The 20,944-nt window shown below is 31.6% G+C and overlaps 2 protein-coding genes across 4 annotated transcripts; both read left to right on the top strand.

The window, feature by feature from the left end:
• The first annotated feature begins 74 nt into the window (after nt 1-74).
• LOC145625321 (uncharacterized) lies at nt 75-14,050 on the top strand. Its single transcript, XM_081678381.1, has 13 exons — nt 75-530; nt 669-796; nt 1,114-1,254; nt 2,621-2,751; nt 4,812-5,030; nt 6,218-6,393; nt 9,884-9,984; nt 12,030-12,176; nt 12,431-12,486; nt 12,568-12,625; nt 13,120-13,240; nt 13,518-13,628; nt 13,716-14,050. The coding sequence occupies exons 1-13, from the start codon at nt 521-523 to the stop codon at nt 13,778-13,780; spliced, it is 1,464 nt and encodes a 487-aa protein (XP_081534507.1). The 5' UTR covers nt 75-520; the 3' UTR covers nt 13,781-14,050.
• Nucleotides 14,051-14,670: 620 nt separating this feature from the next.
• On the top strand, nt 14,671-20,837 carry LOC145625304 (ras-related protein RABC1). 3 transcript variants are annotated; one of them, XM_081678375.1, is made up of 8 exons: nt 14,671-14,875; nt 14,983-15,116; nt 17,177-17,245; nt 18,070-18,135; nt 18,538-18,659; nt 19,487-19,615; nt 20,134-20,249; nt 20,418-20,837. In XM_081678375.1, the coding sequence occupies exons 2-7, from the start codon at nt 14,987-14,989 to the stop codon at nt 20,239-20,241; spliced, it is 624 nt and encodes a 207-aa protein (XP_081534501.1). In that variant the 5' UTR covers nt 14,671-14,875; nt 14,983-14,986; the 3' UTR covers nt 20,242-20,249; nt 20,418-20,837. The 3 variants fall into 3 exon arrangements, with proteins under 3 accessions (XP_081534501.1, XP_081534495.1, XP_081534490.1); XM_081678369.1 differs by having other exon boundaries at nt 20,414-20,439; XM_081678364.1 differs by having other exon boundaries at nt 14,674-14,875; nt 20,134-20,439.
• Nucleotides 20,838-20,944: the final 107 nt, after the last annotated feature.

Here is a 20,944-nt window from a genome sequence, read left to right as displayed (position 1 = left end):
TTGTTTGACAATTGGTTGTCAGCTGTTTAATTTGGCTAGTTTGACTGGTTGTTTGACCATTGGTTGTATATAGATGTGTTTGTTCTTTTTTTTTTTTTTTTTTTTTTTTTTTTTTTTTTTTTTTTTTTTTTAATTATAGTGGTCATTGTTGTTGTTATTCATTACTCTCATTAGTCAATCACTTAGGGTCTGTTCTCATACGATTATTTTTTATTTTAATTCAGCTCTAATAAGTTCAGTTCAACTCCTAATTTCCTTCTCTTATAAAATATTTATTTCAATTCAGTTCAGAATAGACCCTTAATATTTGTCAAATGTCAAATAAGTTAATTTTGCTCAAATAAACCCAAACACCGCCCAAATGCACATACACTTTTACCAGTAACGTATAGTCTGTCCCAACCCCAAACTCCCAACTTGTTTGCCGCCTTCGCCAAATTCTCTCTCCACTGTCTACCTGAGCACCGCAATTTGTCGTTGATAATCAAACACCGTCGTCAACTTTCCCCCTTCGCCGGACATGCCACAAGGTACCCTTAATTTCATTTTCTTCTTTGGTTATAATACTAAAGATTAATTCTTTGCAATTTTTATGCACAACTTATATATTCTGAGAAAAAAAAAAAATCAAATTGTTTGATAAATGCAATTGCTGTGTGAATTTGCAGATTTACCTGGGTTTTATTACGACCCAGATAAGAACAGATACTTCCCAATCAAGGGTCCAATTCCTGGTTCTTCCCGTAAACCTAAATCAGTTCCTCCTGATCAAAGCCCTGTTTCATTGCCAACCCAGGTCAGTTTTCCTTGTAATTTCTTCAAAGGTTCAATTTTTTTTTTGATTTGTAAGTGATACCCATTTCGTTGAATCTTGTATTTTGTTAAAATTGAATTGCTTTAGGGTGTCATGTTAATGTTTAATCATTAAATATATTTCCTTGTGACAAAATTATGCAACGATTGGTGTTATATTGTTACTTACTGATTAATGTTTACTGCGTATTAGTTTAGCTTCTTCTATTTAGCCCTTGCTTGCATCAATGTTCATTAAAAATTGGCAATTGGCAATTGGCATATCAATTTATTTTTCTGATTTTGTAATATCTATTTTAGGTACCAAGCAAGCTTAAGAAGGATATTAAAATTGCTAAGCTGCTTCAATGTAGGGAATTGTATGGTAGTACTGTTGATTTAAGTGATCGAAAGGGTAGCTTTCAAGAAGAATGCAAAAAGAAGCTGGTCTCGAAACCAAAGGTATTTTTTTTAATGCTCTTTCTGCGTGCATCAGATCCTAGATAGAACAAAGCCCTTTTGCAATCTTAGGGTGAGGCTGTGTTCATCAGATACCTCTGTGTGACTAAGCCTCGCTATAGATGAGAGCCTCGTTAGGGGCATTTGTCTAACTCTAATGGTAATAATAATGACATTGTATACATAATGTCTCTTTTTTGGTACTTGTTCAGCTGTTTGTAAACTACACTGTCCATCTAATGGTGAGCTTGGCATCTAACAGTGTTATGATTCCAAATTTCCGGAGCTTATATTCTGAAACTCTTTTTCCATGAGAAATTTATGTCCTTAGAATGTTGAGAAAAAGCTGAGGAGCATTTTCTTTAGGTGTGAATATACTTGGTTGATGATATTCTTATAGTGAAAATATACCATAGTAAGAGATTTCCAAAGTGACCATCAGAATGCCTGCCGAAGGGATAGTCCCTTCTAAAGAGTATTTTGGCTAGTTTGTCCACATATTTTGTGTCCATGTTCAGTATATCAGCTAGTTTGGCTTGCAAACTGGAGAAGATCGAGCGAATGTACTAGTATGTATGCCTTTAAAGAGAATAGAAAAGTTTTAATTGGCAGTTAGGAAAAAGTCAAGTTTGTACGTATGTCGAGCATGATTGGGGTCATAGAGGATATGTCAAAAAGTAAAATGGGGGATATAGTTGGCAAAGCTGTGATGCTTAAAAAGATTTCAAAACCAAGAGGGAGCAAGAATTCCATATTGTTACATCAAAAATATAAAATTTGAAGGCATTTTATAACACTCTTCCTCCCAAAACAACTCCTGCATTAGAAAAGCTCTTAATTATGAGGCTCACATCTAAGTCTATAAACATCTCAAGCAGTCAGGATTCATGGTTAGGGAAAAGTATTTATGTGGTTGCGGCATTTATATCTTTGCACATTGCACAATTAGAATTTGCTTCATAGCCGTCTGGTTGCAGGGCTTTGTAAGGAATTTGTATGTGCAAGAAGCTGTTGCCTTGGTATTGATTCTGTTGGCAGGAGGTTGGACTACAGACTTTACCTTGATAGAGCTTTTAAGTTCCACCAGAGGTTGCAGAGTTTGAATGATTAAGAATTTGTCACTCTTATACAATGACTGTAAGGATTTACACAAGAATATGTCTGTGTTATGTATACTCTAGATATTAGTGTTTTCAGAAAATTACAAACAGGTGTAGAAAAGTCATTAGTCCCAACCCCAATCATTTAGTCTCTTTCTTCCATGACATGGACCCCAACCCATGTTTGAGTCAATGGGTTCTCCTTGAAACCATCTCCTCATACGTATTATTCTATCTTTTTCTGATAGAAGGATAATTATCTATTACAGGTTTGGAAATATCAGGATGTAGAAAAGGATGCTGACTGTTCGCTGGCCTTAACACACATTGCCGTTGAGACACCTGAGGGCCAATGTGCTGCAGATGCATTAATAACAGGTGGTATGAATGGTTCCTTGAGGTATGTTGGGTCTAATATGTTACCTTTGTATTTACTGGCCCGTTTGGTATCAATGCTAATTTTCAGTTTTTGGTTTTATAGCTTATTGTAAGCCATACTATATTATTATAGCCTGTATAATGAACTTAATTAGTCATACTTATACTAATCATGTTAGTTTTGAAAAATGACAACGGAAATTTGGAAACTATAGCATTTATTGTTTCTAGATGTTATTATTGTTATTATTATTATTATTATTATTATTATTATTATTATTATTATTATTATTATTATTATTATTATTATTATTATTATTATTATTATTATTATTATTATTATTATTATTATTATTATTATTATTATTATTATTATTATTATTATTATTATTATTATTATTATTATTATTATTATTATTATTATTATTATTATTATTATTATTATTATTATTATTATTATTATTATTATTATTATTATTATTATTATTATTATTATTATTATTATTATTATTATTATTATTATTATTATTATTATTATTATTATTATTATTATTATTATTATTATTATTATTATTATTATTATTATTATTATTATTATTATTATTATTATTATTATTATTATTATTATTATTATTATTATTATTATTATTATTATTATTATTATTATTATTATTATTATTATTATTATTATTATTATTATTATTATTATTATTATTATTATTATTATTATTATTATTATTATTATTATTATTATTATTATTATTATTATTATTATTATTATTATTATTATTATTATTATTATTATTATTATTATTATTATTATTATTATTATTATTATTATTATTATTATTATTATTATTATTATTATTATTATTATTATTATTATTATTATTATTATTATTATTATTATTATTATTATTATTATTATTATTATTATTATTATTATTATTATTATTATTATTATTATTATTATTATTATTATTATTATTATTATTATTATTATTATTATTATTATTATTATTATTATTATTATTATTATTATTATTATTATTATTATTATTATTATTATTATTATTATTATTATTATTATTATTATTATTATTATTATTATTATTATTATTATTATTATTATTATTATTATTATTATTATTATTATTATTATTATTATTATTATTATTATTATTATTATTATTATTATTATTATTATTATTATTATTATTATTATTATTATTATTATTATTATTATTATTATTATTATTATTATTATTATTATTATTATTATTATTATTATTATTATTATTATTATTATTATTATTATTATTATTATTATTATTATTATTATTATTATTATTATTATTATTATTATTATTATTATTATTATTATTATTATTATTATTATTATTATTATTATTATTATTATTATTATTATTATTATTATTATTATTATTATTATTATTATTATTATTATTATTATTATTATTATTATTATTATTATTATTATTATTATTATTATTATTATTATTATTATTATTATTATTATTATTATTATTATTATTATTATTATTATTATTATTATTATTATTATTATTATTATTATTATTATTATTATTATTATTATTATTATTATTATTATTATTATTATTATTATTATTATTATTATTATTATTATTATTATTATTATTATTATTATTATTATTATTATTATTATTATTATTATTATTATTATTATTATTATTATTATTATTATTATTATTATTATTATTATTATTATTATTATTATTATTTTATTTTATTTTATTGTTGAAAACCAAAAACAAAAATATGGAAGGATGAAAAAGTAATTTCCAGTTTTTTTTTTTTTAAATTTTTTATTGTCAGTTTTCAATGCACTCAGTTTTGAAAAACCCAAGTTAGATTATGTTGCTTTCTGAAACAAAGTATAAAATAGCTGCTATTGCCTATCAGTTCTGTTCAAACCGTAACTTGTAAGAGTGATATGCTCCGTGTAAATAATCCTTTGTAGATTTTTTGAGTTGTCAATTGCTACTTATGTTGTAACATCTGAAGGCTTTTCTTGTGTAGTCTTTTTGATGTTGGAGATGTTGGGCAGCATGGTCACAAAACTGCTGCAGAGTTTGTTTGGCCTGAACAAGATGACTCTGGCTCCAACCAGACACTCAAAGATATTTGGAAATTCAACGGATCCACATTGATTATGCCATCAAGCATATCTTCAATAAGTTTATCCAGAAAAGAATACGATGCGGCAGATAATAATAGTTCAGCTCGGCAACATGCATTGTATCCATTCATGATCGACATACATTACCTATTCTATGTCTTGCACAATTTTGTCAACAAAACTCACCATTTATATAGATCATATACATGAAATTCTGTAAATTGTGGTCCTTTAATTCTAGAAACATTTTACCCACCATATAATTTGTGCCTTATTTATAAATTGCATTATGTGATGCCACTTTCTGTCTTTCTTTTAGGCAACTTAATATATATATATTTTTTTTTTCACGAATAGCACAGTTGTGAGTAATTGGTCAATAGCTATTAGTGTTGTGCGCCCGTACTGTTTACTGAAAAATATTTTATTTGACACCAGGTTGTCAAAAAATTAGAAATTCAAGTACCTCCTTTTGGAGGTAAGGAGTGTTGTCATTAGACATTCATTCTCTTAGCTAGGTCAGGGTCTAAGGTTAGGTGCAGAGTGGTGACAGAGACTAGGGTCATATGCCAGATCACGGCTGACTACCTTGCATTGGGGCTTATGTTTCTTTTTCCCTAATATCATAGTTAGAGGCAGGGGTGATAATGAGGGACTAATCAGCGAGTCCATTTGCTAGCTTTTGGCATGCTCAAACTTTGATTTAAATGAGCTGCTTAGTCTAACTTCACTTTAGACCTTAGCATGTTGAGCTCAGCAGACTTGACTTGGATTAGAAAGCTCATAAGTAATTTAATTTATTTTTTTAGTTACAATTTATTTGGTAAATAATGAGATATGACTTATGAGTCATTATATCTAGTATAGATTTCACAAAATGCTTATGAGGATATCATAACAGTAGCCAAAAAAAAAAAAGGAATTTTGTAATATGAATTAGTATTTTGCTGGCTGCAACTTGTTTCTTGCATTCATCTTTAGTTCTAGCTTGAGTCTAGTTGTGAGCTGAACCAAGTCGGATCTTCTAGCTCAACAAGTTCTAGCTTAGGCTTGAGTTGCTGCTAGTCAAATCAAGCTATGCCACGCTCTATTGCAGTTTGGGTCAGCTGCTTATCTTCCCTACTTGGAGGTGTGGGAGCTCTGCAATTTTATCTCTCCTCTCACCCCAGCTTTCTTGATCTATGTGGGAATGTACATGTTGACGATGTTGTCTGAACTGGGGTTCTGGGTTCTGTTGCTGGATTATTGATGCCTTCATGCTTTTGTTGTTGTGTCGATTCCATTTTTCTTTAACATATGATGACAGAATTACAACATTGGGGTCAGAATTATCTGGTGGTGCGCTTTATATTCTAAATCTGGCTGATCCTGTGGATCTAATTTCAAATTTTGCTGTCGTTGGGAGATTGCGAAGACATGTTGCACTCAATTGTACTATATGGGGGGCAGAGACCAGTCACACTGGCCATAAAGCTGTTGTTGGTAAGTTCCTGAAAATTCTGAAATCATGTACTTTTCACATGATTTATTGTTCACCCCTTCTTACATTCTGTAATAGAACCATAGTAAGTTTGTTAATTAGCATTTACTTCTTAAATGAAAAGAGTGCATTGTGTTTGCCTCAATAAAAATCTGGCAATATTGCCGTGGGTGCCATGTGCTGCAGTGCCCTCCCCCCCCCCCCCCCCCCCCCCTCTCATGGGTGCCCTCTATATCTTTGTTTATGTGCATTCTCTGGACTCTGGAGTCTGGACACTGTTGTCATTCTCCTGCTTAATCTGTGATATATATATATATATATAGGGGGAGGCTCTCGTGAGAATTTTTCTTATGTGAGAACACTCTTTATGTTCTAAATTTTTACTCGTATGTTCTAAATTTTAAATCTAATGTTCTAAACTTTTCCTTAGGTGTTCTAAATTAAATCAAATGTTCTAATTTAGTACTCACATGTTCTAAACCATAAATTAGTTAAGTTTAATATCATAAATTTTAAATAACTTGTTCCAAAATTTTAACTTATATGTTCTAAATTTTAAAATGTGTGTTCTAAGATTTTTAATTATATGTTCCAGATTTTAAAGCGTATGTTCTATTTTTTTACTCATATGTTCTAAATTTTTTACTCACACTTTCTATATTCTATATCAGTTTGTTCTAAATTTTTATTCACATGTTCATAATCTTAAATCAGATGTTCTAAATTTTACTCATATGTTTAAAATTTCATAAAGCATATTTTATAAATTTTTAATCACTTGTTCTAATTCTTAAATCAAATGTTTAAAACATATTACTCACATAGATGTTCTAAATTATTACTCAGATGCTCTAAATTTTAATTTCAGACACATGTTCTAAATTTTTATTCGTATATTCTAAGCTTTTACTCACATGTTTTAAATTTAAAATCAATTCTCATATAAGTATGAATTCTCACATATGAACCTATTCTCAACGGATCCCTCCCCTATATATATATATATATATATATATATATATATATATATATATATATATATATATATATATATATATATAGTGGCGGACCTACGTTGTAACAAGGGGTAGCACATGCTACCCCCAGAAATTTGGTATAAATATTTTTAAACTCTTAATTACACAAGATGTTTGCTATTGCTTTAGTGGTTAAAGGAAACTCGGCGTAAGATTTGATTGTGCAATAGGTCAAGGTTCGAATCCCAATTTTGGTACTTTCACATTGTTTTTTTCTTCTCCTTTGTTATCACCTTAACTACTACCCTTGCTCTTTGTTCCATTACTTTTTATTGATAAAGATGATTTTTTTTTTCATTTTCACAAATTATTTACGAAATATGAAGTATTTATTAATTGAATGTAATGATTGTGTGTTTTTTTTATACTATTATAATTTTTTTTTAAAGTATAATACATCTTAGTAATTGTTTTCTGAATAAGTTCTTAGTCAAATGTATCAATATCCAAAATCACATTATTGTCAATTAATGAGCACAACAATGTATTACTAACACATTGCGTTATATCCAAAAAATTACTTGGTTTATTATTTTGCTTATTGTTTTTTCAGGAATTTTTCAATATGAATCCCTAAAATAAAGTACGGTATTAATTCAGTTTTAAATTTCTTAAATAACTACTCGTACGTGCTACCCCTGATTGGAAATCCTGGATCCGCCACTGTGTATATATATATATATATATATATATATATATATATATATATATATATATATATATATATATATATATAAGTATACTTATGTTACACGTTTGATATTCTAATCCTATCTTTTCACCCTACTGTATGGTAACCTACATTTATAAATCTGGCTGATCCACTTTTTATTTGATGTGGAAGTTGTTTGCTGATAGATTTGTCTCTCTAATTAGAATAATCTAGGTGACGAAAATGCTTTAGCTAGTGGCAATATTTTTTTGATGTAGCATTTGAGGCGATGAGATTATTGCTTGTTATTTGTGCTTTGGTAAGGTATGTGATAGGGTGACTTGACTCAGTTAACTTTTCATTTAAAAAAAAAAAACACAATGGAGTGAGTCTATGATAGTGGCCAAGTGGTGTTTGTTTGTTTTTTGCCTACTTATGTGTTAAGGAATGGCTAGCCTACAGGTAACGAGACAGAATAGAGGCTATTTGTGACGAGGGTTTCCTAATTTTTTTGGCCTGCTTAAAGCGTTACGGAATGGCTAGCCTAAAGGTAAATGAGACAGGTCAAAAAAAGGCTATTTGTGACGAGGGTTTCCTATTGTTTTCGTTTTTTGTTGCATTTTTCTGATAGTGTTTTGTCCACTATGGTAATCGCTATAACTCAAAGTGTTCTTACTTCCTGTTGGTCTTTGTTATGTTTCAAGACGTAGGATTACCCTAGTGAATTCGAATTCATGAGATTCTAGTATTCAATTTGGATTCTTCTACCCTTGATGTGTATTGTTCTATATATCATCTGTTGCACGTTTGGAATATATGAAAAATGAAATTTTTGGTGAGGTAGTGCAAAAAGCCCAAGGATTATCTGGTGGAAAAAAGAACCAAAGGCTTGACTAGTGCCACATATCTCTTTGCAATATTGTGCCTTTTTTTTATTGTAATTGGTGGGAGATCCTTGTAAGTATTCATGCCTTCAATTTAGTGTTGGAACTTCCCAGGTGTCATCTTTCTTGCCGAATGGGCTCATGGAGATTAAATCAGCTTTGCAGAAAGACTTGTAAGGTAGCTTGGATATCAGCTGCCTTTTCCATTACCTTTTTCATGTATATTTTGGCCGCTTTACAGTATGTAGGGACTATAGGGTGATACTCTTATTATCAGGAAATGATGCAGGAAATCTTGTATCCTTAACTAAATCTAAGGCTGTGAGAAGAACTGAAGAAAGTTATTGTGTTTGCATGTACATATCTAGATGGGCAAACTGCGCAATATCGGTGACCAATGAAGTGCATTTAAGTTGATAAATTCAGTGATATTGTATGGGACTTAGAATGGTTTATAATCCCAATGCCATAAAAGTCTTATATGCCAGACAATTATAGATGCTGTGACATTTTAGATACTAGGAATATGGTAAATTTTTGGAAAGATCCACTTCATAAGCTGTGGTTTATACAAGGCCAGGATAAGAGGAACAGGTAAATTAAGGACTTTAGAGTCTTTACAAGTTGAGTAGTTGAATTCATTTGATTTAGAAGAAGATATTCTGAATTTTACAAGATTAGGATTGAGACTTGACAAAATTTGATGTTCTGGCTATCTAGGTCCTGGAGGCTATGCAAGATATCATTTAGAAATGCAAATATGTATGCACAGAGCTGACTTCTGATGTGGGCATATGGCTGTCAATCTTACTCTAAATCCTTTAATTCCTGCATGCAAATCATAACAAAACAACAGATCTGCATGGATTTTTCCTTTCTTGAACTTTACATGATAACTCATTCTTCATGGTTTTTGTAGGCACCAGCCTAGGAGCTACATTGGTGGATTTGGAAAGTGGAGTATCATCTACATTATGCCGTAGTAAAAGTGATGTGTTATCAGTGAAATTTATTCAGTCGGTAATTTAATTCTCTTGAAGTTTGGTTTGGTTCTGCAGACTTTAAAGGTGCTATCCCGTGTGTGCTGATTACTTCATGCATGACTTTTCTTTCCATGATCTGAGGGCATATCTTTTTGCCTCGTGTTTCCCTTTTCTTTTGCTTGGTTTTGTGTACAGTAGATGGCATAAACTTTTTGTGGGAAGTGGATGACGTGTTCTTAAATTGCCTAGAAAGCATGGAATTGATTCATTCACAATGTAGTGTATTATAATCTGAATACTATTGTGTCACCAAGCACAATTACATGGATGAATTTCTTTAACAGAAAAATTATATTCTTATCTACATTATTTGTTTCTTAACAAGTGGTTGCTTGGCCTGTTCCTTAGTGTGGTGTCTCTTTACATATTACCTACAATTTTTTTTTCTCAGTCTCTTATCCCTTTCCTGACAAATAATAGATATAGTGAGTTTTTTTTTTTTTTTTTTTTTGGAAACGATAACTCTCCTGGATTTTGGGTGGAAAATTGTTGTAGCTCATAGTAGATGTTTTATTTATTTATGTTGAATTTCTCCCACGACTCCACGAGCGAGCAAGCTCTGAATTTCTACTTCTCTCTGCCTTAGTCTCATGTTTTGAACATCAATTTATCTGTTTACATAATATACAATTTGCATGTTGATGTAATTATATTAATGTAGCATTGGTTGGCAATATGGTTGCATAGTGCCATAGCTGATCTTACTGTATAACTGATGGATGCAGTCATGATGCTGATTTAAACCTTGCCATGGATTTTATACTGTATAAGGAATATAAACCTTTTTATTTCCCTGTGTTAATGTTTGGCATGTACATTAATAAGCCGGCAGGTGCTGGGCAAGGAGTGAATCTAGCTTGGGGCAAGCCTGGGTCGATACATGTGTTAGGCACCTCCTTAGAAATTGTACTACTAGACTACTGGCATATACCATGTGGAGCTTTTATTCGGAATATTAGAAATAAATGAACCTATTTACTCCTTTGATTCATAGCACAACTTTCAAAAACTTTTGCTATTTTTCTTTATAACAAATTTATTTTGAGGAGGCTTTCCTGATTTACATCCTATTCTGCTGAGTGCTGACCTGTGATAATACTGATAACAGAGAGAAAGATCTGTTTAACTTTTTATTCCTTCATTTTTTTTTTTCTTTTTCTTTTCTAGATCCAATATATGGCTATCTCTTTGCATATTTTTCCAGAAATATCGAAAGTTCACAATTTGAACTTGTTAAAGATGATACCTTTTGATGTACATACTACCTTTGGTTTCAGAATCATCTTATATTTTACTGTTTTTAGACAAATTAAGCCAATAGGGGACCGAGAGAAAGTGTGTTAATGTGGTTAGGGGGTGTAAGAAAAAAGGTGGATAAAGTGTGTGTGTGTGTGTATAGATAACGAAAATTTGTTGAGGATTTGGTTGTTGATTCTCCACTTATGCAGCCATTGGTAATTGGGGATTTTAATGATGAGATGTTCGTTTACAGCCAATATGTTGTCGAAAAGATGGCTTAGGATGAGAGAGGTGAAGTTGGGTTGCGGGAAAACCTGTTTTGGGGTTGCTAAAAGAGCTCTAGTACATATGTAAAGAATATGACATTATGATAAAAGAAAATGTGGTATGTGTTATATAATAGCAATTGTTAAAAATAAAGTAGCAAATACACATTTTTTTTTGTCAAAATGTCATGCTCTTATATATATGTACGTGTATTCTTTTAGTGCATACTGAGCATCATGCCTAAATCCTACCTGCTGTGGGCATTTTGCGCAAAATCACTAGCCAAAAACTTGGTGCATTAGTTAGTACTACTGGTTGATGTATTTCTTAGGCTATATTTCGTATATGTTACAACTTATAAGTACTGCCTGCTATGAAAAATCCTCAGCTGAAAGTGGATCTTTCTGTTTAAATCTATCTTATTTATGTACAGCTATTATGATTTTGAGGGACTTAGGCTTTTTAGTTTTTCTGAAGTAAACGAAGTATAACTGGTTTAACGTTTTGATGTCACAGGGGAATGTTGCTCTCTGTGGACTGAGAAAGGGAGCAATAATAACAGTTGACATTCGCCAACAGCAACGTCATCTTGCTCGTCACAGTTTATTTCACCCTTCTGATGATTCAAATAGACCTGGTCAGAAAAGGACCAAACCTTTTGTGGTAATTGACACAGATTAAGAATATATGGCCTTACTGTGTTTACTTTTTTTTCTTTTTACTTTTCTTCTCACCTCTATGTCTGGATCTGGCTGTGTTCTGAAATTTGTAGAAAGTCTACTTCGAATAAATTGTCATTGAATTCATGATCTTTTTAGTAGTGAGGTCGCTTTGTGATCTCCCTTTACCTCTGCTGTGATTCAAACTTGGATGTTTAATTATGTGTTAATTGTCTCAACCTTTCTATTTTTGTGCAGCTTAAAGGAAATATACAACCTTCTTCTACAGTATACATGCCTTCATCAATATGCTGGTTAGTGTTCCTTTCCAGAAATAGTTATCAATTATTTAATGTATTTTTTTCCTACTAAACTTTGCTAGGTCAAAATTGTAGTTTGGAGTCACTTCAAATGTATGACCAATACTTCTTGGCAAGCTCAATGGATGGATCGGTCAGTAACCCAATCTTGCATTTCAAGCATGTTTCCTTACATGTCTATCTTCATGAGGTTTAAAATGTATATTTTGGCACTAGTCAGAGTTGCAATTCTTGCTCATTGCACTATGTTTCAAGTTTTAAGGAGTTGTTTCTTTCTGGTAGCAGTCCTTTATGTAATTCTGGTTGTGCGCAATTGAAAATCCAGGTCTTGCATCTGGAAAGTGGAACTGATTTGGGGAAATGTTTGCCTGGCTTTTTGAAATGGTGCATTACCATATGTGCAAAAAACATGTTAGAAATATCCTCGTAATACTACATTAAAATTGTAGACTATCTTGACACGAACTCTAACTAAGAGGAGGATTACTTCTCACACATATAAGGAAAATATTCTTCATCGGAAACGGGCTCCTTTAATTTATTGCATTAACATCAAGTTTTATAATACATGTGCAAGAAATTATCTACATTATAGAGCTTACTATGGAGAAACTTATTATTCTACAGATATATCTATACGATCATCGCCTGACTAAACGAGGGCCTGTACAATCTTATGAAGGTCACGTGAACTCCCACAGTCATATCAAGCTTGCAACTGATGCAAGTGAGCGGTATCTTATGTCAGGTATGTCTTGTCGCATGGCTATTGTGCTGATCGTGAATGAATTTTGGGTCTAACAGTTGGAAGTTTGAGATAGTTTCCTAAAACCTATGTAAATTGACCTAAACTAAAACCATCCTTAAATTATCCAAACCTTCACAGCTTATAATAATTTAGCCCAATAATTAAGTCTTAATCAACCAGGTTGATCTCAGTCTGAAATTACTCCATCAACATACCTCACTAACTCAGATTTTTTATCATGTGTTTGATATACTTTTTATACATGTACTTTACATAGGAGGTGAGGACTGCAAAGTGCGCATTTGGAATATCAGATCAGGTGAAATGCTGTTTAAGGAGAAACTTTCCAGCTGTGTCCCGATGGCTGCATGCTGGCAAGGATGCGCAGGTAGGTTTTTCTTGGTTGCTTTCTGATGTGCAATATATGAAACAAAGCTGTTTTCTTTTATTTACTATTTATTTAAATTTTATGAAGGCATCAATACGGATGCGTGGCTGGGATCAGCAGAGGGATTGCTTCGTATGCAATTTTGCTTATGACTGATATTTTTCGTTCCCTCAGGCCTAGATGATTTTGAATTTATTTATTTATTTATTCGGTTAGAAATGAATGGGCGATCTTGTATATGCAAGTATGTTGAGAAGATTGATTTACTTGTATTCAACTCTTTTTACGATTTTGAATACCAAATTATACAGAACAAGGATCTCCCTTCCTGTCGAAAAGTGAAATTGTATCATCGGGGATGGATTAACAAATTAACTTCCCTATGGTTATACATACTCAATTGTTGCAGATATAATACATGATTCTTTCGACAATGCATTGAGATAGCAATAACAATTAACAAATTGAATCTCTTTTCTGATGGATTTTCAAGTTTCAAGTGGACTTTTCTCACGTTGGATGTCAATAACCTCAAATATGATCATAATCAACAACAATATCATAAAGTTTAATTTTATGTACCACTTCATATTACATAACCGTAAAATAACCATTTAAATTATGACCGCTAAGTACTAACTTTACTAGATTTTATTAGCTCACGACAAAAATTAAGTAATCAACTCATTGTTCGAATCCCCCCTTCCCTGTTTCCACCCTCTCCCCCGCGCTCACAACGAAGGTTACAGAGTAATCAAAAGCATAACAATCCGAATCTCTCCTTCCTGCCCCCTCTCGCCCCGCGCTCACAGCAATAGTAAGTAATCAAAGCATAACAACCCAAATCCCTCCCTCCACCCTCTCCTTCAAACATAACTAACACAACTCTTAAAATCACTAATGAAATCAAGCAATTGGAGTAACAATCTCGAAAAAACATTTATTAAAACACTAAAAATTTTATTCCCAACTACTCTATTTTAAACCAAGATCTATAGCGAGTTAACCAGTCCAGCTTCGCAAGTCAGACTCTACGGATCCGAAATTCTTACACAACACAAGAAAGAAAAGAAAAGAAAAAGGTGGCAGGTGCTTGAAGGCTGAAACTAGCAAAGTCAAAAAGCGGTCATTTCTTTTATTCTCGGCGGTTCGTCTTGCTTCCGATCTTCACTTTCACGCTTTCTCTCTCCTAATTTCTTCTCTTTCATTTTCACATCTCATCCATTAATATTATTACAATTACTCAGGTAATTTCCAATTATGTTAATCACTTTTAATTTTTTTTTCTCTTTCTTTCTTCTATTGATTTTTTTTTTTTTTTTTGTCTAATCTAAGTTTCTATTATTCTTTGAAGGATTATGGATTCAAATTCACCAGAATTCGATTATTTGTTTAAGTTATTGATGATTGGTGATTCTGGTGTTGGAAAGAGTAGTCTCTTGTTGAGTTTCACTTCCGATACTTTTGAAGATCTTTCTCCTACAATTGGTACGCATTTCTTTTTTTATGTATTATTTTTTTTGCAATTACAATATATCCTCTTTTTTTTAGGGTTTTAGGATAAAGGGTGCTTTTTTCTTTTTTGATTTTTATGGATTGATAAGTTTTGATTTTTAGTGTATCTGAACATGGGTTATGCTTAATTGTGAAGAATTTGGATTAAAATGATTTTTTTTAGTCATATATCACAATGATTTGGAATCAGCTCATTGCAATTAGCAGTATCTTAAGCAAGGTGATTGATGAGATTTCCTATTTGAGGAGTATTGTAATGAGAATGTATGTATAGGTATTGGGAATTTGAGGAATATAATTGGGGAATAGGAGAGGAGTGTTATGTAACTAATGTAAGAATATGTTGAGTTTTTGCTTTGGGAATTGGGAAGGATCTAAGACGTTACGTTCTGTACTACAATGGTGTAGCCTGAAAAATAAGGGAAAGAACAATAGGTTATGAAGTTTGCTGATGTTTTAGTGCAATAGTGCAAAGTGATAATGATGAAACGGAATTTAGAGGCATCATTGGAGAATGTGTGACGATGAGTATTCTTTGGGACCCATCTAACCGGGGAAGTAATGTCCCTGAAGCAATAAACACAATACTAGGCAGTGGGCATTACTACAATAGGGTTCAGGAAGTAGAAGAAAGGTGTGGGTGTACTCCGTGACATGAGATGCAAATGATGTTGAGCTATTGGAGTAACTTGTACTTAATGCATAAAAAACATGGTTGGTTAGAAGAAGAGAGTATAAGATTAAAGGTTGTGAGAAGAGGAGCCTAGAGTGGGAGGGGGGGGGGGGGGGGGGGCAAAGGAAAGAAGAGAGAGTGAGAGAGTTTTTTTTTTTTTTTTTTTTTTGGAGTGGGTTTGTTGTGTGTGTGTGTGGGGGGGGGGGGGGGGGGGATGTGCTTGAATCCTTAAATTACGGAAAAGAGGATAGGTTTACCTTCATGTGCCTCACCTATGGATAAGTAGGCCGCATGTCTCCTGGAATTAGCCATGCAATGGTCTCTAAGGTTTGGTAATTGGTGGATCTTTCAGCAAATCTCATCTAGCATATGCTTTTACATAGCACTATCCTCACTGTGATAATGGATTGGTAATTTATTTTGAGCTGGAGATTTTGGGGATTTATTTTAGCTTAAAATTAGTTTTCAGATGCTCGGGTGTCTCATTTCCGCTCAAGTATTTATGTCGGATACTTGACACTCTAGAAATATGGATATTGGACACTAAAATCTGACCATGAAATGAAAAAACTTTGAACTTATGTACACCCTCTGTTCTTTTCTTATCTTCCTATTTGCATTTTGCCCGTTTCTCAATGTACCACTTTGACATTAATATTTCTGTAAATTTTTTAAAAGTTGATATTATGAGACTGCATATTTAGACGAATGTATCCATTTTCACATGATTAGTTTTATTCTTTATAATTACAATATATGGTGAATGTTTTTAAAGTTTGACCAAATGAATTGTAAAAAAAAACCAAAAAAAAACGGGGGGAGCATAAGTTTGTAAATTAGAAATGTATCCTTGTCATTCTTATCTTTTTCCCTATCAATCAATCAATCAAAACCTTAATCCCATACGATGATACGAATATCCATTTTAGACTCTTAGACCCATACCCGAGTTCCAAAATTTGACACTTGTATCCTAGTCTGAGCATCATATCTTGAAAGTCTTGAAGCTAGTTTTTTTTTTTAGTTGTTATTCGTTAGTAGTGGATTTAAATTTTTCTTACACCCATATTGAACGTCATCAAGCTGTGAGGATCCCGAAATTACTTAGATCTGTTGATCTAGAAGGTTCATTTTCTACAGAATCAATGTGAAGTGTAATAGGTATACAATACTACGATTTTTGAATGTTGAATATTAGATAGGTAATTGAAGGGTCTGTGTACAATAAGTAGTGGTTTATGTATATATTTTTTTTTTTTTTTACATAGTTCAATTTGCTATTTTGGTTTATAATGTTGATTACAGCCATCTGCTGTGGTTATATCAACAATATCTTCACTTGTTAATTACTATCATACAGGTGTTGATTTTAAGGTCAAGTATGTAAACATTGGGGGCAAAAAGCTGAAGCTTGCAATTTGGGATACAGGTAATGGCACCTCGCTATCACTGTTTGCACCTATTCAGTTATATTCTTGAATAATGTCCTTGTAATTTGTCTATGATATTCTGACCCTACCAACTTTGTAAGTGTTCAGATTGTTTGTTTCACCTGGCCAATTTAATTCAGCTTCTTCTTGTTATAACTTATAAGATGTTGTGAAATTATTTCCGTGGTACAAGTCTAGGGAGAATTCGCTCTTGTTATTGGTTATTTTTCAAGTAGGTTTTCGATATTGAGAAATATGTAAACTTGCTTGTGAAGTTTTTCTTGGCCTATTTCATGAATGAGCTCTTGATGCTATGCCCAGTAATCTTCAGCCTGCCATTGCACAATGAGTCATTGCCTAGTGTCTAACAGTACCAAATGCCTTTCAAGTGGCTCTCACCTAAGGCAGGGAAATAGAGTGTGTATTTGAGACCAGATTTGTGTATCTTTTCTTTTTTGATAATCAACTTAGACACTAAGTCATCATCTAAACCAATTTTAAAACTGCACTGCAGTGTAGGCTGTTCATGTTATGTCACTCCTTACATCTTTACTAAGTGTATAGGTTGTAATCCTATTAATCCTAGTAATTTAACATGTAGAAGAGTTTTCCAGTTATTTACTGATGTTACAGTGAAAAAAAAAAAAAAAGTATTTTGTTAGCTCCTTTTTAAAAGATTGTTGGATGTATTCAGTCATTTTTCTAATTTCATCTTGTGAAATATTTTGCTTAAAAATTATACTGTATGTGGTGGACTGCAATTCTACTGGGGAAGTAGGTTTTTGAAGTATCTTGTAATGGAGTTCTATTGACTTTTTTGCAGCTGGGCAAGAGAGATTCAGGACATTAACAAGCTCATATTATAGAGGAGCACAAGGGATCATCATGGGTATATATATGTCTTCTTTCTCGCTTGGTCTATTGTTTCTTTATGCAGAGAGAATTATGTTTTAAGATTAAGGAATTTTTGTTGATAATGTTGCTTGGATTATTTGTCATTATCAAATTTTTTTTTTCTGATTGATCTTGCTGTAAAATGCTAGTTTATTTTTGGTTCATCAGAATAGTACATTACTTTATGAGGAACAGTATTATTTTTGGTTCAGTTATATCACTCCTTGATGTACATATACCATGGGAAGTTCAATTTATAATGGATGGTTACAAATTTTCAGTTCAATGTTTCTTTTCTTTATCTTTTGCGCAGTAAAAAATATTGCTATAGACTTCCTTGACCTCCATCGTTTGTTTGTGATGTGATCACTCATTTTGCTTCATGTAATGGGAACAGTATACGATGTGACAAGGAGGGACACATTTACTAATCTCCGTGACATATGGGCAAAGGAGATTGATCTCTATTCGACTAACCAAGATTGTATCAAAATGCTTGTTGGAAATAAAGTTGATAAGGTACTTGATGTCTCTCATTTTGCTTGCTGCTTTTTCTTAATGTTCTGTTTTTCCTCCTGTCCCTTTGAATGCCCCCAGATCCCAAGATCCCAACATCTTGTCTAGTAGAAACAAAATGAGTAAACCTAAATTGAAGAAATGCTGTTTAATTTATAATGATTTGCTTTGTCATCATTCATCAAGAGTATGCGTCTTTAATTTTTTGGGGGGGCCTCAGTGCTAGGAGCTTCATTTAATAAAATGCATACTCTTTTAATGGGACATTGATTAAATATTCCACAACAAAAAGGACTGGGTAAAATATGAAGATGATTGCCCAAGCCTGAGTCCAGTCTGTAGAACTAAATGTTAATGTTGCTTTGACCCAATTGAGCTGCATTTTTTTATATTTCTATTTCTGAAGAACCTATTTTGAGAGCAACTTGTACTGATGTACGTTTAGTGCAAAGCCAAAAAAAATTGAAAGGCACCACAGTTCTTAGATTAATACGTTTGTATGTTTGTCTTTTCCTCCCTCCACCTTGTTTCTTTTTCTGCTTGATTTTGTTTCTCTATTAAATGTATGTTGTCCTTTTTTTGTACAAACCTTTTAACTGGATGCTTTATTTTCATATTTTGAAAGGAATTTCTTATTCCATTGTACCAAAACTACAACAAAGGTGACTTTTGGACATTAGATCTGCATAGGTGTCATTAGAAATGAAGAGCTGTGGAACAAGTCTAATTATTCAAGATACTGTAGTGTATGTTGTTGCTAATAAGTAAGCCGAGTTGTTATGTTACTTGTGTATAAATTGAATCACCGACCTTTTATTCTATCTTGTTAGGAAAGTGAAAGAGTTGTTACAAAGAAAGAGGGAATTGACTTTGCTAGAGAATATGGATGCTTATTTATTGAATGCAGCGCAAAAACACGTGTAAATGTGCAGCAATGCTTTGAAGAGCTTGTATTGAAGGTGAGGTTTTCTGGCTGTTTTTTTTATTTCATTTTTTATTTTTTGCGCTAGGATTGAAGTAATTATATCTACATCTTCTTTGCTGACAGTCATCATCAACTTATGAATTCCTATACTGCATTTGTAATCAGTTAGTATAATTTCATCCATTTGTGTTGCATCTTATTAAAATTTTGGTGTATAATACAAAAAGGAAGGAATTTAGGGTTTTTACAATTTTTTTCTTGTACCGACATATGTTGCTGTTTCTTGTTCCTTGTTGAGCCAAAGATCATGCTTACAGTCAGGTGCAAAACAGCCAATCAGCAGATATTTAGGTTGCATTTGGACATGTACTTCGTGTCTGACACAGTGACCTGAGTCAGTAACAATAAGAGCTCACTTTCATTTCTGTTTTTTGTCTGTTATAGGTCTGAGCTCTTTATTCTACCCCCACCCCCCTCTCTTCTTGAAGTGTACAATACTTTTTTGTTGAGTGATGATAAGACGATGATGAGAATTGTTTTGGTGAATTGCAGGTTTTAGACACACCAAGCCTTTTAGCTGAGGGCTCAGCAGGAGTAAAGAAAAACATCTTCAAGCAAAAACCACCCGAGGCTGATGAATCTGCAAGTGGCTGTTGCTAATTCTGCAGGTTTTCACTGTAGTTCTTTGCCTTTTTATTCTGGGTGTGGTTGGTGGCTGGGTGGTTTCTTTGTAAATTTTATGCTTGATAAACTGAAATTGGAACTTGTAATGTTGAATTTGTTTTGATCTTTGATATCGGTAATACTGACTGGTCATGCCTTGATTTGAAAGTTAGTGCAGATATCACCTTGGAAGAATGCAGAAATACGCATGTATTTCCATGCTAGTATTCTTAGCGTCGTTGCACCACTTATTCTTCATGCTCTGTTCTTTTCTTTGATGGTACAGGTAGTGAATGATAATAATATGTAAAATCGTAAGGCAGTTTTGCCAATGCTCATTTGAATAGACATCCACCCCAAACATGTGTTTTCCTTCATCAATTTTCTTAATACTACGTATTATTAGAAATTTATGAAGGAAAAGAGATGTTTGGGAGTGGATAAGCTTGCAACGAACATTGGCATAAGTATTGGCCTAAAAAACTACTTGTATAAGACTATATCGATTTATTTCTATTACCTCAACTTATTGTTTATAAACAGAACATTGTACGGGAGCAGAACTTTTTTGTTAGATGTATTTTTTAATTGTATCTTTTTATCAACCAAACAACTATTGATCAACGAATATATATATATATATATATATATATATATATATATATATATACTAGGTTAAATCCCGTGTCATGCACGGTAA

This window comes from Chenopodium album, chromosome 1 (assembly GCF_948465745.1).
Source record: "Chenopodium album chromosome 1, dcCheAlbu1.1, whole genome shotgun sequence".
Classification (NCBI taxonomy): domain Eukaryota; kingdom Viridiplantae; phylum Streptophyta; class Magnoliopsida; order Caryophyllales; family Amaranthaceae; genus Chenopodium; species Chenopodium album.
The sequence above is the reverse complement of the archived record's forward strand: the minus strand, read 5'-3'. Positions and strand labels throughout refer to the sequence as shown.

What these genes read in the sequence shown, in the direction of transcription:
- LOC145625321 (XM_081678381.1), top strand. An exon ending in CTGTTTCATTGCCAACCCAG is followed by an intron (nt 797 to 1,113) that starts GTCAGTTTTCCT and finishes TATCTATTTTAG; the next exon opens with GTACCAAGCAAGCTTAAGAA. An exon ending in ATGCTGGCAAGGATGCGCAG is followed by an intron (nt 13,629 to 13,715) that starts GTAGGTTTTTCT and finishes AATTTTATGAAG; the next exon opens with GCATCAATACGGATGCGTGG.
- LOC145625304 (XM_081678375.1), top strand. Translation starts at nt 14,987, where the DNA reads ATGGATTCAAATTCACCAGAATTCGATTATTTGTTTAAGTTATTGATG. An exon ending in AGATCTTTCTCCTACAATTG is followed by an intron (nt 15,117 to 17,176) that starts GTACGCATTTCT and finishes ACTATCATACAG; the next exon opens with GTGTTGATTTTAAGGTCAAG. An exon ending in TTGGAAATAAAGTTGATAAG is followed by an intron (nt 18,660 to 19,486) that starts GTACTTGATGTC and finishes CTATCTTGTTAG; the next exon opens with GAAAGTGAAAGAGTTGTTAC.